Source organism: Camellia sinensis, chromosome 12 (genome assembly GCF_055761805.1).
Source record: "Camellia sinensis isolate YWXY chromosome 12, ASM5576180v1, whole genome shotgun sequence".
Lineage (NCBI taxonomy): Eukaryota > Viridiplantae > Streptophyta > Magnoliopsida > Ericales > Theaceae > Camellia > Camellia sinensis.
Window position 1 is genome coordinate 98,547,501 of NC_138972.1, and position 22,666 is coordinate 98,570,166.

The 22,666-nt window shown below is 31.2% G+C and overlaps 2 protein-coding genes across 3 annotated transcripts; one reads left to right on the top strand and one right to left on the bottom strand.

Annotated features, from left to right (window-relative positions):
- The first annotated feature begins 9,798 nt into the window (after positions 1-9,798).
- Positions 9,799-15,113, top strand: LOC114289286 (multiple organellar RNA editing factor 2, chloroplastic). The gene is made up of 4 exons (XM_028232970.2): positions 9,799-10,595; positions 12,236-12,333; positions 12,456-12,521; positions 14,758-15,113. The coding sequence occupies exons 1-4, from the start codon at positions 10,183-10,185 to the stop codon at positions 14,898-14,900; spliced, it is 720 nt and encodes a 239-aa protein (XP_028088771.2). The 5' UTR covers positions 9,799-10,182; the 3' UTR covers positions 14,901-15,113.
- A 2,367-nt stretch (positions 15,114-17,480) lies between these two features.
- On the bottom strand, positions 17,481-21,822 carry LOC114289287 (rho GDP-dissociation inhibitor 1). Of its 2 annotated transcripts, none has more exons than XM_028232973.2 (5): positions 21,247-21,822; positions 20,461-20,524; positions 20,154-20,375; positions 19,220-19,344; positions 17,481-17,782 (listed from the first exon to the last, which is right to left on the bottom strand). In XM_028232973.2, exons 1-5 carry the CDS (start codon positions 21,526-21,528, stop codon positions 17,714-17,716), a joined length of 762 nt encoding a protein of 253 aa, XP_028088774.2. In that variant the 5' UTR covers positions 21,529-21,822; the 3' UTR covers positions 17,481-17,713. The 2 variants fall into 2 exon arrangements, with proteins under 2 accessions (XP_028088774.2, XP_028088772.2); XM_028232971.2 differs by having other exon boundaries at positions 17,481-17,820.
- Positions 21,823-22,666: the final 844 nt, after the last annotated feature.

The following is a 22,666-nucleotide window of genomic DNA, read 5'->3' on the forward strand; positions in this document are numbered from 1 at the left end:
GAAAAGATAAAAGAAAAGAAAGAAATTGAAGCAACCAGAATTAGAGTGTGGAATTTGGATGATTTATGTGGCTTGAATTTTAGAGAGAGAAAGTGGGTTTGCTTCAGATTTTGATGATTTTAACATTTGTAGCTTGATGATTTGTTGGGTGTTCTTCTAAATCTCTGAAACTTTGGTGGTAAATTTGCAGATTCCATCAATGGTGATAGGCTCCTGGAGGTGGAAAAAATTTTGCAGAGAAGGAAATTGTGAGTTAGGTTTTTTTAACCAAATCTCAAAATTTGTAAACTCTGACTCTCTCTTCAATATAAGACACTACATTAAATTAAGAGTTGGGTTTTTTTAAGAATTTGAAGCAGAGAAAGGAAGAAGAATAAACAAAGAAGAACAAACTCAACTCTGTTTTTGAAATTTTTTTTTTTTTTTTTAAGCTGATCTGAGCCGTATATTTTGAGTGGAGTGATGTGGCCTAATTTGAGCCGTCACCCGGAAGAAAGGCTGAAGACACTGACTGGAGAGGATTCGGACTCCCTCTTGCCTCCCTTATTCATGCCTAGTTTGAAAATTAATTATTTTAATTAATTTTTTATTTATCCAAAAAAAATATATAATAAAATAAATAGAATGATATAACAATTTATAATAATTTTTTTTTACTATGGCTTCTTTTGGAAAGAATGGGTTTGGTGCATTTAAGGTTATTTTAGTCACAAAAAATAAAATAAATTTTTTAGTTCAATAAGACAAAATACTACATTTAACCCATAATCGTTACATTCTTTCTCTCACAAAAAATCAAAAAAATTAAAAAATCTTTTTTAAACGAAACTTTTTAATTCTAAAATAAAATAACTAAAAACTCAAACAGTCAAAAAAAAAAAAATACTAACCCATATCTCAATTAACCGTATGTTAACCAAATGTCAAACAAAGCCTCAATGTCATCCCGTCCCCTAGCTCTTTCCCCTCCCATCCTCTTCCTGTCACTCTCACCTCTACCCCCCTTGCCTTTTTTTGTCCCTTGTTCTCTCTATGAGGTTTTTTTTTTTTTTTTTTTTTTTTTTTTTTTTTTTTTTTTGGGCAAAACACCTCAATTCAATTGGGTGCCTTTTTAATAAAAATGATAGTCTAATTTTTAAAAAAATTTGTAAATTCCCTGGAGAATAAACTGTCACCCTAGAGCAAGTCAAAGGCTTCTCGGTAAAATGCCTATTAAAGTATACATAAAAATATATTCTTTTTATTTTTGCCTAACTAATTTAACTAGTGTGCACTCTAACAATATTATTTATTTTAGCTAATCAATCAAATTAGTTTAACTAAATTTTAAAATAAAAATACTATAAACATAAATAAAAAAAATACAATTTTTTTTATGACATAATGCATATGTACTTAGGGTTGATGTGATTGTTGACGTGTCATTTGTAAATATTTTATTTATTTATTTATTATTAAATTATTTTTAAAATAATATTTTTATATGTAAAAGGAAATAAAGAGAAATATAGCTATAGCTATGATCCATGGACTGTAGCAAAGAAGCAACAAAGAAGAGACGGGGCCTGAACAGTGACGTGAATGCCCTTTTGCCTGACAATGAACGCTAGCTATTTGTGGAAAACATAAATGAAAATTGGCAAAATAACTCTTGTGATGCAGAGCCCGTTAGAGGAAGACAAATACAATCTCACTAACAAAATAGCTAATGGAAAATACTTGGTACCCCCAAAATGGAGATCCCCGATGATGCATGGACCATTCATGTGTTGTGTTTTTTGTTTTTGTGAGATTGATGTGGACTGATCACAAGTAAGTGGAAGTTGTATTTTTTGGGAGTCTATATTATTTCTAATGGCTAATACATCCCTTTTGCCTCCTCCCTCTGTGTTGCTACTAGGACAAATAAATTTATTTCTAGTTTTTTATGAACAATCTTGCCCTCAATTACTAATTTTATATTTTAAAATTTTATATGATATAACTTTTTATCTATATATTGATTTTTAATAAAATTAATATTTTTAGTCAAATAAGATACATGTTGCCCATAAAATTCCTATTAAAAAAAATGTATAATTTGTATGTCGAAACTAATGTCAGTAGTAAAATTTTACTATATCTCATAGTAAAATTATACTCCAATTCACAAAAAAAATATTTATGAAATTTTAACATTTAAAAAGACTTTAGTGACAATTTGTTTATAAATGATAACAAAAGTTTTCTTTAGATTGTTCATAAAATTGACAATAAATATTTACTTTGTTTTGACATTTTTTTTACCGTTACACAGTAAAATTTTGCTATTTTTTGTTACTGAATATATTGTAACAACATCTTCATTTGAGAACGAAGCCTCATTTTGAAAGTGCTCTTTGCAGTTATAGGGGGTTATAAATAGGACTATGACCTTATCAATACATCAAACTCCATAAACTATTTATCCACCCATGGCATCTGTTTTGAGAAAACGACTTTTAGCCTTGAATGTCTCTTCAAAGGCATTTGTACCCATCGTTGAGGTTTTCCGGTGCTCGCCGGTGCTCTTCAAAGGCATATGTATCTGTGTTGGAGTTTTTCGGTGCTTGCTGATGCTTCACTCTTGCCAACGCTTGTACGTGTCCAATACCAAAAATATTTTTAATGAAGAATGGTGTTTTGCGAGATGCAATTAACTAGTGTCAGTTTTGCACAAAAATGTTGGGCCAAGGGGTTTTGGCCAAACCCCCTTTCTTTCTACTGCCTTATTTCATTTTCTCTCTCATTCTCTACTTTCCTTTAAAATTTTAGAATTTTTTGCAAACTTAGTTGGGTTAAAAAAATATAAAAAGACAAAATATGTTAAATAAGTCAATAAGATAAAATATTACATTAAAATCATAATTATTTTTTTTTTCTTACAAAAGTCAAAAAAAACCAAACAAGCGAACTTTTTTTATCACAAGTTAAAAAAGTCTCAACTAAAAAAAGTCAACTAAAAAAGTCAACGTCAAACAGCGACTTAAATTTTATCAATTTAAATCACAAACTTTTGAATTAGTTATAATCAAAATAATAAATCTATCTCAATTAATTTAAGCGATTTTTGGTTTTGACTTTTTGGTTAAAAAAACACAAAAGACAAAATTGACTACATAAACTAATAAGATAAAATGTCACATCCAAATCATAATCATTACATTTTTTTCTTATAAAAGTTAAAAGAGTTAAAAACAAAAAACCAAACGAGGCTAAAATAATCAAAAAATAAAAATATTTTAACTTTTTCCAAACGAAGACTTAAGAGAATACTCTGTTATTTATTTTTGTAATTAGAGTATTATTTATAATTTTGAAGCTAACACACCAACAAAAAAAAAAAACTACTACCATTTATCAAATACTCGCCAAATTTGAACCGTTTTATCATAATTATCTGTAATATCCATATAATCTGTAGTTTTTGTTTGTATCATTATTTTTTAATTAGTGCAACCCGTGCTATACACGAGACTTTATAAATTAATATATATATATATATATATCATGACAATTATTTTAAAATAATTTAATATTTTATCTTGCGATATATGTGAAATTTATAAGTTAACTTTTATATTTATAACTTTTTAAATTATTAGTTTAAAAAAAATTAAAATATATATAAATATATTTAGTGTAATTTTGATAATTTGTATTAAAAAAAGTTAAACCTGATTAAATGAGATTAACTGAGTTATGACATATTTCTTCTTGGTATGAAAATATACAAATTTAAAAGTTATAATTAAAACAAATATATAATTTTATTATTAAATATGAAGTGAAGTGATATTTAACAATAATTAATATGATACTTCTATTATTAATCCAATAATTTAAGTTACATTTCTTTTGATTTCAATTTCATAACTAAAAATAATATATGAATATAATACACATACGAATTTCTAGTCTTTATGAATGAATGTTTCAAAATATTTTTAAAATTTCATCATTTTCGTTTAATTTTTTTTTTATCTAATTTGATTTTAAATTTGACTAAATTTTTTGATTTGATATGAATTACTTTAACTTTTTCATTAAATTTTTATTAATTTTTAAAATAACTTTCATTCTTATCCCAATTTTTTTTTTCTTTTCACCAATTTTGATTGGAAAAACAATATTTTCAACATTTCATTTTTTAAAATTTTTATCAAATTACAATTTGATAAAAAAAAATATTAAGGGTTGAACATTCTCTTGATTAGAATTATAGTAAAATAACAACTTGAAATAGTCAATGTTTGAGTATGTGGTTGGTTGAAATATATAATTTAATTAACTCTCTTCTCATATTTATATAAAAATTGACACTTATGATTACATCATTATAAGTTGGATTATAAAAAAAAATTGAGGTGTCAAACATTTTCCATTTGTAAATATCCTAAACATTAAAAAATGAAAAAAAATTAAAAAGAAAAAAAAATATGTATAGCTTTTTGATATGTGTTTATCAGTTTTGTTTTATGGACATAAAAATTGATGTTTTAATTTAAAAAATTAAAAATTAAAAAAAAAAAAATAGATTGGATTTCTTAGAGATAAAAAAAAATCTAACTCTTCTATATACGATTAAGATCGACTATTTTAATCACATAAATAAATAAAAATTGTATTTAGAGATTATTCATATATATTATGCTATTATATATACCTATAGTTGTAACAAATTAACTATAATATATATGAAAATTTATATTAAGCTTTCATTTTCAATTAATTGAATTATAATTAACAAACTAACAAGTAGCCGGAATGGTCTAATGGGATAGAAAGGGATAAAAATAAAAAGCATAATGATATTTAAAAGTTTTAAATTTACCTAATTATACAAAAATCTAATGTTATAGTAAAATCTTGAATTCTCAATAAATTTTCACATTTTTTATAAAATAAAATGCCAATAAAAAATAAAAAATTTGATACCCATTTTTTTTATTTCAATTTTATGATTTTCACTGAAGAAAACAAAATCTGATCAAAATCCTTAGCATGGAACGGACATAGATATTTAGATTGCAACCATAATCACCGATAATTCTTTCCTACAATGCAAACCTATAAACAAGTACATAAACCTCACTAAAACCGAAACCAAAATCAAACCAACAGTAGAGAAAGAGAATCACACATGTAAAAAATAAAATTTAAAAATAAATAAATTTATAGAGTAAGAGAATGTTACCTCCACCAATTTGAACCTCACCTAACCTAATCTGTTAGCTCCTCTGCTAGTGCCCGCAAAGTTTAGGAGTTGTGACGACTAATCAGATTATTCTTTAAATAAGACTTGAAAATTAATTAATTTATCTCATTAAGTGATTTAAAATTTTGATATATATACATCTATAACGCCCTCAAAATAATATATATAAACCCAACATTTATGACATCCATAGACATAAGAGAATACAACATATTTCTATTTATCAGAGTATTTAGTACAAAAGTATTACATATTGACAACAAAAGTAAATGTCCTACGGGCTTACAACTTTCCAAGTCAACACTTGAGTTCAACAAAAGAGAATTCTAACTCTAAACATATTAAGCCTTTGGTTTGAATTACATGTAATACAAAAATAACTACAAAATAAGTCGTCAGCTTCTAAACCTCCCAAGCTACATCCTTGGAGGCGGCACCTCACCTGTACCTGAAAATGATATCCCATACAGGGTGAACCAAAACTCAGTAGAGATACGTTAAACTAAATATGAGCAATAACTAAAATATTAGTATTTGATAAATGTTTAACTCATATAAACAAACGTACATCTCTTTCATAACCAATCCATATTCACAAATATATTTCAATCCCTTTCCGTTTCATTATCCAAACTAATTCATAGATATAGTTCTCTATTCATCCAGACAGTTTATAATGAGACTACAACTCATGTTAACAATACTTCGGTCATGATTAATTAATATGAGACTACAACTCACATTATTAACACTTCAACACTTCAATTTCAAATGAGACTATAACTCATTTTATTAACATTTCAATACTTCAATTTCAAATGAGACTACAACTCATTTTATTAACATTTCAATACTTCAATTTATCTACGTTATGCAAATGTAATTAGGATTTTGGGACCTTCACCCTGAACGCTCCGGCCAACTTAGTTATCAACGGAGTTCATCCCCTATCTCCTCTCAAATAGGTTTGAGAATACATCTCTTATCTTCTCTCAAACCATGGAGTACATCCCCTATCTCCTCATAAACAAGATATATATGCAATGTATTTAAAAGCTTTATCATGTACAATGATCAATCCAGGTACATATTCAATATGTTAATGCAACCGTCATATTCAATGGCATACCCAATTGATTAGTTTTAATTCACCGATAGCCTAAAACAATTATTTCTAAACAAATAATAAATTCATCAAACAGATAAATTGTCAACATTTTCACAGGTGAGTGATTAATCAATCCAACTACACCATTTAATCTCATAATTTTCCGATTTCATGATTTTCAACTCAATTTCATATTTCCCCAAATTAATTATTCAAACATAATTAGGGCATTTTCTCACTTTTTCAAATATCAACCCTGAGGTTCAATTTCATCAATTCTATACCAATAACCCCATTTTCTAAGGTCTCATACACACATGGAACTCCACATTAACAAACCCCTCATTTATAATTTCAATCTCAAAACCCTAACTTCAAAAAATTTCCATAACTCACCATTTATGCTAAATACCCAACATTTATTTCAAAACTCATAGAGAGGAGTAGGTTATCCCTACTTCAAGTGAAGAGATCCAAAGGAGATGATGAATAAACTCGAAGGTGCTCCAAACCCACAACTTTTTGGATCAAAATGGAGGTCTTGAGAAGCCCCAACACTTTAATGAAGACACAAAGGTTGGGTCTCACTTAATCAAGATCAAAATATAGAGAGAGAGGGTATTCTAGAGTGAGAAGCTTTCAACCTAGGGTTTTGGAATGCTTTAGAGAGAGAGAGGGCCAAAAAAGTGATTCAAAATGGCTTCACCACGGACTGAAATACATTACAGTCCACTCGAGCGTGGGACGCCCCGCTCGAGCGTCAGACATGGACTCCCGTTCGAGCGTGAAAAGCACTGCTTGAGCGTGGAATGCACACTTCCAGAAGTTCTGCAGACGAAGGTCCCCGCTCGAGCGTGAAAGTGGACGCTCGAGCGTCCGATGACCTGTAGGGAAAAAATGCTGAAGGCTGAAGAATCCCGCTCGAGCGTCAAACTAGCCGCTCGAGCGTGAAATGCCCCGCTCGAGCGGGAAGGCCAAAATCTGGGCATAAGCTATTTGTTTCTAAACATAACCAACATGTTTCAAACCTGCCCACCATAACCTAAAACTCAAATACAAAGAGTTAAATGACAAAAACGCGATATAGACAACAACAATCATCCACGGAACCGAGTACGGAATACAATAAACAACGGAGGGAAACTCGGGATCGCTATAACATCAGAAAAATAGATAATTATATTACTAAATCATAATTCAAATTTAGATATTGTCATATTTTTTTTAGATCCATATCTAAATTCTTATCTTTTTTTTTTATAAATATTTTTGTGTGGTTTCTATTTGGTTTTTTTTTAAAAAAAAAAATTATTTAAGATGGAGCCGTGGGTTTCTATTTTTTAAAAAATTTAATTTATTTGTGATTTCTATTTGTTTTTAATTATTATTATTTAGGTAAGTTATGATGTATGTTAGATATGTGATAGACATGTGAGTTTTATTGATTTAAAGTATAATGATGGGAGATATTTTCAAATTAGATTTGTTTAGATAAATTGTAAAGATTTTTAAAATTGAAAATTAGATATTGAGATGCAAAAGAAATATTTTAACTGAATAAATAAAAATCAAATTTATTAATTTTATTTATTTGTATATCTAATTTTTAGTTTTTATTTTATTTTTTATTTTATGTTATAATGTAATATATAAGATATAGATAGATATCTACAATTTTCATGAACAATATTATCTTATTTTTTGGGAAAGAGAGAAAGAAGGCAAGTTATAATACTTTTTTTTTTTGGAAATCAGCGAGAGAGATTAGCATGAAGAGATTCTAAAATATTTTTGTTATTAAATAAATAAATAAGTCAATAGTTTTTTTAATTTATTTTTATAAATTAAAAAATCAATAATTTCAAAAAATTGATTAATTTGTCTCATGAAGTGATTTAAAATTTTGATACATATACATAAAAAAAAAAAAATTATGTTACTAAATCATAATTTTAATTTAGATGTTGTTATATCTCTTTAAGATCTATAGATAAATTCTTATCTTCTTTATTTTTGTGTGTAATCATAGTGTAGGAGAGAAATTGAAAAGCATGTTGCAGTAATTATGAGAGAAGTCAAAAAAATTAGTGGGTTGAGAGAAATTAATAAATGCTGAATCTTTTTTTTTTTTAAATCAAAAAATTAAAAAATTAAGATTAAAATATTAAAACTCTCACAAAACTTATAGATTAGAAAACTCATTTCCCTTATATAATAGAGTTGTTTGAGGTGTTCTAAATAATTGCATTTTTTTGTTATTTTGAACTAAAAAGTTGAGGAAAAAAAGCTGGATGTTTGTGTTAACTTTTTGTGAAAAAAATTGTAATAAAAAATTGTATAAATAAAATGTATAGTGGAAAAAAGACGAGTGGTTGTACGGCTGCACTGCTGCCCCAGTATGTCTTACCTATAAAATAATTGCCTATTTCAGGGTAAATTATTTAGACAACGATGGTCGGCCTGTGGGGGCCATCACAGGCCCCATTTTAATAATCTGAACCGTTCAATATGTACAACTCATCGAGTATTATATGCTTGTAAAAAATCAAGTTGATCGGATATCGATAGCTATATGATCGGATTAGTTTTTTTCAATAGTTAACTATTACACCATCCATTTGGTTTATACAAAACTAATTTGATCATATACTTAACGATATCCGATTAATATGATTTCTTATAGGAATATATTACTCGACTTGTTTTACATATTAAACGGTTCGGATTATCAAAACAGAATCCTTAGTAGGCCTCCAAGGACCTAACATTACCATCAAACTTTGTGACTTTACATATGTAATTTTTTTTTACCCAAAAAAGTGTATTATAAAAATAGACAAAATATTTTTTTAATATTTTTTATTTATAAATAATAATGACTTTTTTATTTTTTATATAATTTTATAATTTTTTAAATTATTTTAAACTCGCCAAACCAGTCATTTACAAAATTTAGTCCATCTTTCGACTTGCCCCCACCGAACGAGGATCCTCTCCTTGCCGCTCTTGTACTTGCGCTCATCCTTGCAGGCCTTCGGGTCTACTTTTAGGCCCAATTTTGATAATCCGAACCGTTCATATTTTATGATTTATTCAGTATATCATACCTGTAAAAAATAAAGTTGATCAGATATCAGAAAGTATGTGTTCGAAAAATTAAACTAAAAACTATTTTTTAAAGAATTTAATAAACAGTTTTCCGAACATATGTTTTCTGATATCTGATCAACTTGATTTTTTACAGGTATGATATACTGAATAAATCATAAAATATGAACGATTTGAATTATTAAAATTAGGCCTAAAAATAGACCCGAAAATCTATAAAGACAAATACAAGTACGAAACTGCAAGAAGAGACCCTTGGCTCTGCCCCACCACCTCTAATTTACCTGCCCCCAATATGATACGAATCAAGGACGGATTAATACAAATCAAATCAAAACCGTCCCGTATCCGTATCTACTTATATTTCATATTTTCATTTTTTGCAATAATAATTTAGTGACTTTGATTTGGTATTTCCTAAATAATCTATCTTTTTATATATATATATATATATTTTTTCATTACATCATATATTTTTTTCAAAATTTTTTAAAATTTTTTTATATCATTTTATAAAAGGCAAAAAATATAATTATTTAAATTATTTTAAATAATCCTAAATAAATTTTAATTTATATAACAAACAAAAAAACTAAATAAATAATTTTACAATAATTTATCCTACAGAGTGACTTGAACCCTAGAGAACAAGCAATTTCCTCAATACTATCCGCCTTCATCAGCTTACAACTCTCTATTTCCTCCCTCTTCCTGCTCCATCACTTCAGCCATGGCGACAACAGTGTGCCGTTCAATCATGGCCGTCCGATTCTCATCTCTCTTCGTCTCCAAACGCCTTCTCTCATCCACATCTTCCATAGCCAGAGCTCCACCTCTCCCGGGCTTCGTTCGGCCCGCACGGTCCACCTCCGTTCTCTCTCACTCACTCCGGATGGTTGTTCCCGGCGCGGCTCGGCTGAACCTGGTCAGGTGCAGGGTGAACCGGTCTGGAGGGTCGAGCTATTCGCCGCTCAACTCCGGTTCGAACTTCAGCGACCGACCGCCGACGGAGATGGCTCCGCTGTTCCCTGGATGCGATTACGAGCACTGGCTTATCGTCATGGACAAGCCTGGTGGTGAAGGCGCAACCAAACAGCAGATGATCGATTGCTACATCCAAACCCTAGCCAAGGTCCTTGGAAGGTAATTTCCCTCTGCATATATGTATATTTGTATCAATATATGTAAAGATATGTATATATATGGAGTTTGTTGTTATCTTATTATTAATGCTGTTAGATTGTTAAAATGTTTTTGGAATTTACATTCTGTTTGGATGGGGTGATTTGGTAAGAATTCTTTCTTATTTAGTTTGTAAATTAGGTGAGAAATAATGGAAAATGGTAGGCACTGGTGAGTTCTGTTTGGATTGAGTGGTTTGGAGAGAAAAAAAAAATGGAGAGATACATATTTCTCTTACTTACTTGTTTGGATAAATTAAGTGGAAAGAAATGGGGAGAAATGAAATCCATTTCTCTTATGACTTTTATTTTCAATCTTTCCAAAAGTAGAGAGATCAGGAGAGAAAAGAAATCGCTAGATTCTTATATTTTCATAATATTAATTGTCCCTGTAAAAATAAAAGAAATAAAATGATTGACACCCATAAAAAGGTTTATTTAGTAATATAATATAAAAAATATTTTTTTTTTCTTTTCTTTTATGAAATCTAACCAAACAAGAAAGAGGGAAATCATAATTATTTGTTTTATTTTCTTTTATTTCTTACTTATCCAGAGAAGAATGAGAGAAATCACAATTATTTTTTTTTATAACTTAAATAATCATTTCTTTTCTTTTCTTTTCTCTCGTAGATTCCCAAACATAGTGTAACTCTCTTATTTTTTGCCTATTTCATTTCTCACTAAAAATGGTGAGATTTATATCTCATTACGCCAATTTGTGCAAGACTTTCTACATACGCTCCATATGTTTGGGCGTGGAAAATGTTTGTTATGATGGAAAACGAAAGTCAACAGATAATTTTTTTCATGGTCAATGGAAAATAAGTTTATTTAGGCAGAAAATATTTTTAAAGCTAAAATTTTATCACTATCACCACACTACCACCACTACTGTCACCTCCACCACCACATCACCATCACCACGGGCACGGTCGCCATCACCCCCACCATGCCACTACCTCCACCTTTGTTTCACCACCACTACAAAATATTTTGTTCCAAGTTTTCCGTAGAAAATGTTTTTCATTGGAAAATGTTTTCCTCCCAAAAAAACAGAGTGAGAATGTACAAGTACTTTGATGCATATTATTGGTATAATGAGAAATTTACTGGTTGTAAATAGAAGCTCCAATTGGTTATAATTTATAAAATATTTGTAATACCGAGACTGCTCATAAAGGGGGGAAAAAGGACAAATCTCATTCATATTCCTTTCTTACATGCTTTGCTTTCTTAGCCCTCTAAACATCGTAGTGAGAAAACACAATCACATTTTTAGTTTTTCATTTAGATGAGAGATTACAATTCATTTAGGAGAGTCTGAACCATTAGCTGGATAGTAGTACCATAATTATCTTTCCTGAAATTAGGATTAAATAAAATCAAAAAAAATCAAATTGAGGCCATGATTTGGGTTTTATGAGTTGTTTTAGTGCCCATATTACTCATCAATGGTTTATTATCTATGATTGGAAGATATTGTTATTTAATTATGCGGTCTCCGTATTTGGTCATTTTCATCTGGGTGGTGGAATTACTAGAGACAATTGCATCTCTAATTCTGAAATGATATATTTGTTTGTTATTATTATGTACCAGTGAAGAGGAAGCAAAGCAAAAAATTTACAATGTGTCCTGTGAGAGGTACTTTGGTTTTGGATGCGAAATTGATGAGGAGACATCTAATAAGCTCGAAGGTTTGTGTTACTATTCATGTTTATAAGTATGTGTTACTTCATATCTATAATCTATGCATATTTCCAAATATGTGATAAGGGTTGCTTCTATGTTGAACGGTTACATGTTTTATTTATTACAGGTCTGCCTGGTGTTCTTTTTGTCCTTCCTGATTCTTATGTTGATCCAGAGAACAAGGATTATGGTGGTATGCCTTATAGACATTTATGTGCTGTTTTGAGATGCTTTGTGTTTCTGATTATAAATTATCGTGTGCTAATGCCAAATTTATCTATTTATATTTTTTGGTTGGTTGGTTGTTTGGTTGATATCTATACTATATTATAATGTGAGCCCCCCCTTCGGTATGAACAGAAACTGAGGTTGTGTAATGTTTTTATAGTTTCCAAATTAGTCCAAGACAAACACATTTCCCATAACAAATTAACATCTGGTTTTAATAACCGTAAGAGTCGCAGGGTGGGGGTTCAAAGAAAGGGCAAAGTTGGGATTTTGGTGGGTGCTCAAAGAACAAAAGTGGGGGAGCAATTTTGGTGGGTGGGGTTCCAAAGAAGTGGGTGGTCCAAAGAAATTGTGTGGGGCCATTTAGCAGCTCCCCATAAAAAATACTGTCTTTTGCCATTTATATAAGAGAGAGATAAAAGACAGTATTTTTTACGGTTTACATTTCACACGTGTTCAGCTTCTGTTAGTATATGGTTTATGGCAATTCCATTGAGTCATGTCTGTGTTTGTGTCAACATGTCTGCAATAGTTTTTACTTGTAATATCTAATTAGGAGCTTTGTGCACACATCATACGTAATGTACAAATATCATGTCTGGCTTACATATTTGTGGCAAAAATGTGGTTCAATGCTACTCATACTTGTTACTTGAAATTTGAAAACAAAGGATGCCTTGACAACGCAGTAAGCTTAACAAGTTATAGTTTTGACATTTGCATAACTTTTTTATATTTCTGAAATTTTTTGTTTGTTTTTGTTTTATAAAATTTTAAAGCTTCCTTTTGTCCATCCCTCTTTGAAACAGGAACGAATGCCCACGGCCATTTCTCCTAACATCTGCACATGACAACTTTTAACTTGTTGACTGTGTTAACTTTTGAAGTAGCAGATTTAAATGGCCAGTACGCATAAAAAACAAGATAAAAAAAGGTTTTCGTGTTTTGATAATGTAATATACTTTTGAAGTTATATTTATTGTTTACTTCTTTACCATGTCGAAAGCAGTAGACAGAGCAAGAGTGTCCGAGCCTTTGGTGTTGTCTTATGAACTTTGAGACACTTCCTCAGTAGGCTATGTGAATTATGCATTCCTCATATAGCTTGTCAGCCATTTTGGCGTGCCAATGTCATATTGGATTGTCAGCCATTTCAGTTGGATAATACAGTGTCATATCGGATTACCTGAAGTTCATCATGGCAAAGCAAAGAACCTTGAAAGGCAAACGGAGATTTGAATGCTACTGGTCTTTCATCAAAGTCTTTCTTCTGTGTTCTGGGCTTCTTAAAAACTCAAAGGAGTTGCTGATCAGTAAAGACAAAACACAAAAATTTGCATTAGCATTTTGCCTTGAGGCCTACATGCTGCATTATGATTTATGACCTTTTAGGAACTTCTTCTTGTACCACCATTTTAAGAAACATTGAATGTCATATGCAGCTGGGTATGCGGTTTTGTTACAAAGTCCATCTTGGCAGAGCAAAGAGCCTGAAAGGGCAATGAATAGCTTTGAATGCTAATGGACTTATATCAAATGTCTCTTAAATTTTATGGCCTTCTTAAACTCAATTTAGTTGAAGATCAATAATGATGAAACACACAAAATTTCAATTGCATTTTTTCCTCGAGGCCTACGTGCTGTCATAGTAGCTTTTAGATGCATCTTGTATTTGTGTCAAAAAACATTGGATTTCACATATGTCACGGTATGCAGTCTTGTTAAATAGCTACTTCACTGCACTTGTGCAGATGTCATGCTTGGTTTACCAAGCCTATCTTGGCAGAGCAAATAGCCTTTTAAAGTCGATGAATAGTTTTGAGTGCTAATGGACTTCTTACCAAGCCCATATTGTCAGCTGTTTTAGCTGTAACTTCTCAATATTGTATTCATTGCTTCTGCTGCTGCTGTTTTGTTTTGGATATACAATCTAAGTTCTTATTGGGAAACAAAAGCTAAGGAGTCAGGATAGAACTATACACACACTTGGAAATGTTTAGGCCTTTGGGGGAAGTTCTACTTTTAACTCCTTTGTTTGCTCGATTGATGTAAAGTTTCATTATTGTTTGTCATTTGCTTCAACTGGTTTTAACTTCAGGTTTCATGATCTCTCAGCGCCTAATATTCAGCCTTATCTTAGAAATGTTGTTGCTACCAAATAATTGGGCCATTTTGACTATTGTTATTTTCATGATTTACAGCTGAGCTGTTTGTGAATGGTGAGATTGTCAAAAGGTCTCCCGAAAGACAGAGGAGGGTGGAACCAGTGCCCCAAAGAGCTCAAGACAGACCAAGATACAATGACCGGACCCGTTATGTCAGGCGTCGTGAGAATATGCGGTGAAAACCTTAGGCTACATATGTTGGTCTATGGGTAGAAAAGAAGTTGAGCTTTCTTATTCTATGGCTGTATTTATTAGGTGGTGTGGTGATGACTACTTATGCTTGTTTATGTGACAAAACTTTGGACTTGGAACTTCATAATATCAGGCAATTTCGTGAATGTAGCAGCAACCTTATGTTTCTTCTTGATAAACAAATCTTAATCTTTCTTATCGATGTGGTGAATTGAGTTTGTATTGGTTGTTGATTTAGAGTAGTTGCTTATAAGTATTGACTTTGATTAGGAAAAACCGAGAAACACGAGTTCATTCTGGTAGTGACCTGAGAAAATTGTGCACAATATTTGGGACGCGAAGCATTATTGAAATTTGTAATATGAAGCACAAAATGTCTTTACTTTTATTACTATAGAAAGTATTTAAATTTGGTCACCATTGAAACTGCTTAACAAAATTACAATTTTCATAACATAATCATAAAGAATCGTCCGGTGCACCTTTTGTGAACATTATAATAATTTGTAACTAAATCATAAATTTCATATATGGCTTTGGCAGCCAGCCGCCGACCGTAGCTACCACCTGCTGTCGTTGACAGTCATCACTTGCCTGCTTACCATCTCTGATAATTTTTTCCATGTTAACAAAGGTGTCATTTGGGAACAAAAGATAAAAGTTGCGTTTTGCAGCTTGGGTAAAAAGTTAAAAGTTTACGTTTTTTTGCATCAAAATCATTTGGAAAGGTGGTTAAAAGTTACTTGTGAAATTACAGTTATATCCTTCAGTTGTAAAATGAGCCACATATATAAAAATGTAAATTTCCTAAATTGGGTGGGGTTTTTTTGGTCATTTGATTGTGATGTGACTGTATAAACAAATATTAAGCAACAAAGCAAAAAAATAGTTTTTTTATCAACTTTTCAAATGACTTTCTAAAAAAGTCAAAAAGCTTGATTAAAAATCAAAACTTAACTTTTAATCATTTTTTTAAAACACTCCAAATTTTTTAGCTACTGGTCAAGTTAGGTGACAATGTGATAAAAATAAAATAGAAAACTTTCATAATAATAATTTGTCTTTTTCATCAATCAATTTCATTAACCATATTAAGCAACAAAGCAAAAAAGCAATTTTTTATCAACTTTCCAAATGACTTTCTAAAAAAGTCAAAAAGCTTGATTAAAAATCAAAAGTAAACTTTTAATCATTTTTTCAAAACACTCCAAATTTTTTAGCTGCCGGTCAAGTTAGGTGACAATGTAATAAAAATAAAATGGAAAACTTTCAAAATAATAATTTGTCTTTTTCATCCATCAATTTCATTAATCATGTCTTAATCACCAAAATATTGAACCTAATATCATACACCCAAAAAAATGAAAATTTCACCGAGTTTTACTTGATTGTAAGAATGAAATATTATAGTCGATATAAAATGACTATACAAGTTAAAAAAACATATTTTTATATATTTAAAAAAATATATTTTTATCTTACACATCAACATAGGTACATTGCTCGTTTGAGATGTTAATTATTTTAGTTTTTGATTATTTTAATAAGTTAAATTTTTTTGTATTTAGAAAAATAGTTATTTTTTTTGTAATTGGATGTATGTTTGTAAAAAAAAAAAAAAATGATTATGAATTTAATGTGATATTTTGTCTTACTAACTGTTTTAGTATATTTTGTCTTTTTATGGTTTTTAGCCAAAAAATCTCCCAAACCCAACTTGCCAAACACCAATCTTATTGAAAACATATACATATTTTTTTTTTTAATTTTTTTTTTATCTATCATATTTACCTCCTAATTGAAAACATTTACATATTTTTATTTATAGTCTAGCATGACCTCAGCATGAACACTACCTCACAGCACAGTGCCCCTCATCAAACAGCATGCCCTTGCTATCCTTCAACCAACACAAATTAATATTCAAAAACCAAGCTTGCTGCAAGACACAAACAATCCTTTTATTGCTTGCCAAGACTAGGAAGTTCATGTCATACCAATGTACCGGGTTTAGTGAATCAGATACTAGCCCCAACTGCATCAGTCGCACAAAATATCTTCGAGCATTTTCTATCACGGCGATGATTGGAATATGAGTTGTAAATCTTACCTACATACAAAAACCTGCTTTTGAGCTCGTTCTTGAAGAAGATGATCAGAAGAGGAGGAAAATTTGTGAATATAAGAGTGATGTTTTCATACTAGTGGAACTCCATTGCCACTTCACAGATTTCAATTTGTTCTTTTCAAGCTTCTGGAGCCCCTATCTACTTCGTTCAAGATATTCTCATGGGTCATAAGTTCTTCGATGCCCGTGATTGTGATGCTTACTTTTATGGCAGTGATAATGATGAAGGTTCTAACAACAAGTGTTCTTGAAAGAAATCTTCCCAGCAGCTATTAAAGAATCCCCATGATCTCCTGTTTTTAAAACTCAAAATTCATCTAGTTTCAGCATTGCTCCCTTCAACCCACCAACAATTTTAAAAAAGGGACATGGAAGTATCATGGTTGGCTTTTCCCTAATCACAGATTCCTATAGCATGCGATTCTTGTTTGCTCAATAATTAGTAGCAACTGACTGAACCATGTATCATTAAGTATATAATATTCAAGGTTCAACATAAAAAAAAACACACACACATACACACCCACAACTCTATTTTTTGTTTTTCCACACCTCAAAAACACTTCGCAAACATGTTGTGCAGTTCATAGAGAGAAGGAAACAAAAAGGGAGCGAAGAAGAATACTGCAGAAGGCAAAGAAAACATTCTTCCGAAAAAATTCAAGGCTGAGACTAGCCGCTCTTTTTTATTTCAAAGGAATATTTGAGCTCCATATGACATCTTCTGTCATCATCTTCAAACTGCACAAACCATCGATGAATGAGAAGAAATGTCAAGTCTGAGACGAGAGAAAAGATAGTGGGTTGTTAGCTGCTATAATTAAATCTCATTTAAAAAAAAAGAAGGGGGGGGGGGGGAGGGTGTAAATTATATCTACGCCCCTTGAAGTTTGGCTTTAATAAAGATACCTCCCTGACGTTCTGGAAATTATAATGACCCCCATGTCAGAGTTTGTTAGTTAACCCCCCTTAACAGAAAAATTAAAATGACTTGTCACCTCCTTGAGATGGACAGGGCATAGAGTTTCTTCTCCACCCACCCTCACTTCACAGCCCATCTCTCCCCCCTTCACCACTGACAACTTTGGTTGACGCTCTCTAAAGCATTTCATCAAATATGAGAGGGACACAAAAACCCTCCAACCCTACTAATAAAAATCAAGCAAAATAAAGTAAAAAAACCACGCTGCCTATGACAAACAAATTAGATAGAGAGATAAATGCAATGTAAAGATAGTTGATTTTGAAGAAAGGGCCCAGGTTGTTGGTGCCACTGTCACAATCCATCAAACAAATTAATTGATAATGTCAGCAAATGGTGTTAGCTAACCGAACGGTTAGTTAACCAAGGGGGTAAATTGTAATGAGATTATAAATTTTACGGAGGGAAATGTAATTTACAGAATGTCACAGAGGTATCTATACTAAAGCCAAATCCCAAAGGGGAGTAGGTGTAGTTTACCCACAAAAAAAAGTAGGCATTTCAAGTGTTAGTTACGGTGTGTTGAGGAAACTGTTTTGGACCTCCAAACAAAAAAATATAGCAGGAAATTGGAACACTTCAATCTTAGAATGTAAAAGAATCAAGAGGAAAAGAAGAAAAGAGAGTACAGAAGGAAAGAAAAGAAAAAACTTCATCTATACAATACAACCAGATTTCGCATAGACTTCCATCTAATTTCGTTTTACAAGTGGAACTGGCTTGCTAAAAAAACTTGTAAAATGGCGTTCAGATTGCAGTTCATGTGCAAATTTAATTTTATATAGCTTTCTAGGCTTGCTCAAAAAAGTACATATAAGATGGGGGAAACTGCATTAAGTGGGAACAACTCAAAGTAATTATATTCATGGATGTGCGAGTTGGAGCAAGTGAGAACCATGTCCCATGCCATAGCTTTCACTTGCACCGGAGGGTACAAGCTCACTTGTACCTTTGTGAAAGTGAAATTATTTTGAGTTGTTCCCATTTAAATGGACTTTCTCTAAAATATTTTCCTTCCTATAACTTTTGCTAACAGTCTCTATCCTCTCGAATTTGTGTGCTTTTGTGTTTGTGTGTGTATGCGCGCACGCACTCGTGTGGTGTGGGGGTGGGGTGAAGTAAAATATCATATTTTTTCAAATAAGCATGAAAAAGCACATCAAAGGCAGGTATTCAGATTGTGTAATTGCACACACCTTGAGGTTTGCAGTGTAGGTTCCCCTTGCAAGCACACCAGATGGAGCAGTATCCTCGTCTAAGGTATGTACATATGGTTCTCGCTGAGGAGCAAAAGTACCCAACATTCCTTTACTTTGATCAACTGTCACTCAAATTAAAAAAAGAAAAAAGAAAGAAGCAATGAAAATGAGCAAAGAATAAAACATGGATTGAAGTTTGAGAAATATGAGTGTTCTGTGATTTTTACATAAGCACCATCACATGTAAAACTTCACCATTCAAATACCCATCACTGTAAGAATGAAAACCAACAAAAACCTCAGGTTTGTCTACAAGACCATGGTGGGATCTAATATGTTGATTTCTTCATGGGCATGCAACCAAATTAAATAGTAAATTCATTCTTTTTTTGATAACTGAAAACAAGTCAAATAACTTGTGAATTAATAACATAGAATTAGTAAAATGGCTTAGTACAGGAACACATAAAGGGTACAAAAGAAAAAAGAATCATAGCTTGTGTTGAAGTAGCTTTGCAAAGCAAACCCTACATTACTACTGTAACCATAAATAAGTGACTAATCTACCAAGATTTGGCATGAACTTCCACGAACTGAAACCATGTTGGCCGAAATTCTTAAAGCATAAGCATCAGTTGAATTGAATCTGAATTTTTGTGAAAGAAAAGAAAAGAAAGTATAGGTCATACACTACAATAATCTGTCACATTGTTCGGTCAGTCAGGATAACTCTACATTATGCTTTTTTTTTTTAATCAGAAATTGATTGGCACAAACCTAGCATGATAGTATCCTACACTTGGGTAAATTTTTGCTGTCACTTTTTAAGTTTTGAATGAAATTGCAATGAGGTTAACGAAATCTCAACAATTTAACTACCACATATTATATTTGTTAATTCTAAATGAAATGGACAGAGTAGGTTTTCAACCTCGGAGTCCTCCCTTCCACACTGTGTTTGTGTACATCAAGCCGGAGACAATGTTGTGCAGAACAGTGAATGCCAATTTGAGCCGATACTCGGATCCTTCCTTGAGAGTAAAGAGGACTCGGCCATCCTTAGTTTCATCAACAGGTATTGGGGTACTAATTTCCCCAAAATCATCGGATATGATTCCTATGGAGTGGAATATAACTTCAGGTTCCATTTGTTCTAAACAAAACAGAGAAAAACACAATCATGAAATGAAAACAGATCAAATTGAGATCTCAAACAATGTTATAAGGTATTATCAAACCATTTAAGTCTTCTTCCACACAACCGAGCAGCTTCTCTTTCCACCTTCTTAAACTCTCATCATCCTGAAAAGCAAAGTTGAATCATCATAAAATAAATATGAATAATAACCCTAACAATTTTATCTATAGGAGCACTTTTTGATACCGAATGGAAATGCAACTATCCTGTTTTAGTTTCCACATCATTTGAATAAATAAAAGCACATTCTAGAATGTAAACAGACATTAGAAACAAGTGTTTGTTTGGTTATAACTTTTTGGTGTTTCTTAAAATGCGGGTTGTTTTCAGAAATTTTGCCCTGAAACACTTTGCCAAACAAGTTTTTGTTTTCTAGAAAATGAAAACAAAAACAGAAGCACAATGGAAGAGGGAAAGAATAAACTCTAAGAAATCCTAAAATTGATGAGCAAGAAAAGTTTCAATTTTTCTTTAAATAATGTGTTCATTTCCACGAGTCATCAACACCTTTTATATGATGTCACTGAAGTTTAAATCTTTACCCCCAAAATAGTCAGTGACACACCATGGTTCTCCCAAAACAAGACCTAAACTAAGGCAAAATCACAATGTATGGAGGAAGAAGAACCCATTTCAAAGCAAAAGAGTCCAAGAAAAGTCATAAACCTAAAGTATTTTATCTATCTATCTATCTATCTATCTATCTATCAGATAATCAATAAAATAATGGGTAAAGTGCACAACCTAAAATCAATCATGAGAGGAATAAAGTGTATTAAAAAGAATGGCATTGATCATTATATGGAAGAAGAAGAAATAAATTAACCTTGTCTTTGTCAATCTGGAGTTTGAGAGGAAGGAGAGGGCCAGGAACAAATTCACCAATAGTCCCCCCATCTTGACGATGATCGTCATCATCATCATCCACATCATCATCATTATCTGCATAGTCATCATCATCATCAGCAGCAGCAGCAGGACAGACATCCACTAGTGGTTTCTGATGAATTGATGATGATTCAAATGGCTTCATTTCTTGATTTTCATCGGAACAACACCCACCACAAGATGGTCCTGCCTCCTCCTCTGCTCTCTTACCCCCCTCCATCACACACACACACACACTCTCTCTGTCTCTCTCTCTCTCTCTACACACACAACAGAAAATGGGGTTGTCCTCCAAATTCAAAGCCCTACTAACAATTCAACAAAACCCAGATAAAGTAGTTTTGGAATTTAAAGGAAGGGGGCAGAGAGAGATCACACTTTCCCTTTCTCTCTCTCTAATATGTTTATTGCTTGAGTGAGTAATTTTTATATGGGAATAAAGTATATGTTATATTGTACCTTTCATTATTGTATTTGATTTTAATAATAAAATTTATTATATTTATATTAAGGGCTTGTTTGGCGTGTCCTAAATAAGTGCACTTTTTGTCTTTTTGGACTAAAAAATTGAGGTTGAAAATATGGATGTTTGGGTTAACTTTTTGACTTTTTATGGAAAAATGTGTAATAAAAAATTATAAAAATTGATTTGTAGGGTAAAATTCGAATTGGGAGTTGTGCAGCCGTAATTGTTGACTTTTGATGAATAGTGTTAACTTTTTAACTTTTTGAGTAACTTTTTGACTTTTTAGCTTTTTGGCTATATGCCAAACTTGGCCTAAGTATTTAAAAAATAAAAATACATATATATTTATAATTAATAGCAAGTATTATCACTTAATTGCTATTGGCATGTAAAAATTTGAAGGTACATTACATTTTGATTTTGAGTTGTAGACAGACAGACACAGACTCAAACACACTCACATCACAGACACAGACAAACAAAGAGACATAAATACAAAATACTTTTTTCCTTCTCCGCTCCGCTCTGTCCCGTATTTATTGTTTGTATGTTGATTTGTATGTTTTGTTTTTGTCTCTACTTTTTATCTGTCCGCGTGTAGTAGACTTTGAAAACCATTCATACACTCTTCATGCTCTCTTCAATTTGCGTGTTACCCATCTCAACTTGATGTACATTCAATTTGATAGGGACGTTTTGAAATTGATTTTAATGATATGAATTGTTTACGTTTTAATATTAGTTAAATAAAATATTTATTTAAAAAATTAAAATAATAAAATATTAATAATTGTATATTTGAATTTAATTTATATTATAAAAAATAAATGATTATTTTTAAACTCATATTTGATATATATTTTTTTAAAATAAATATAATTTAAATACATAG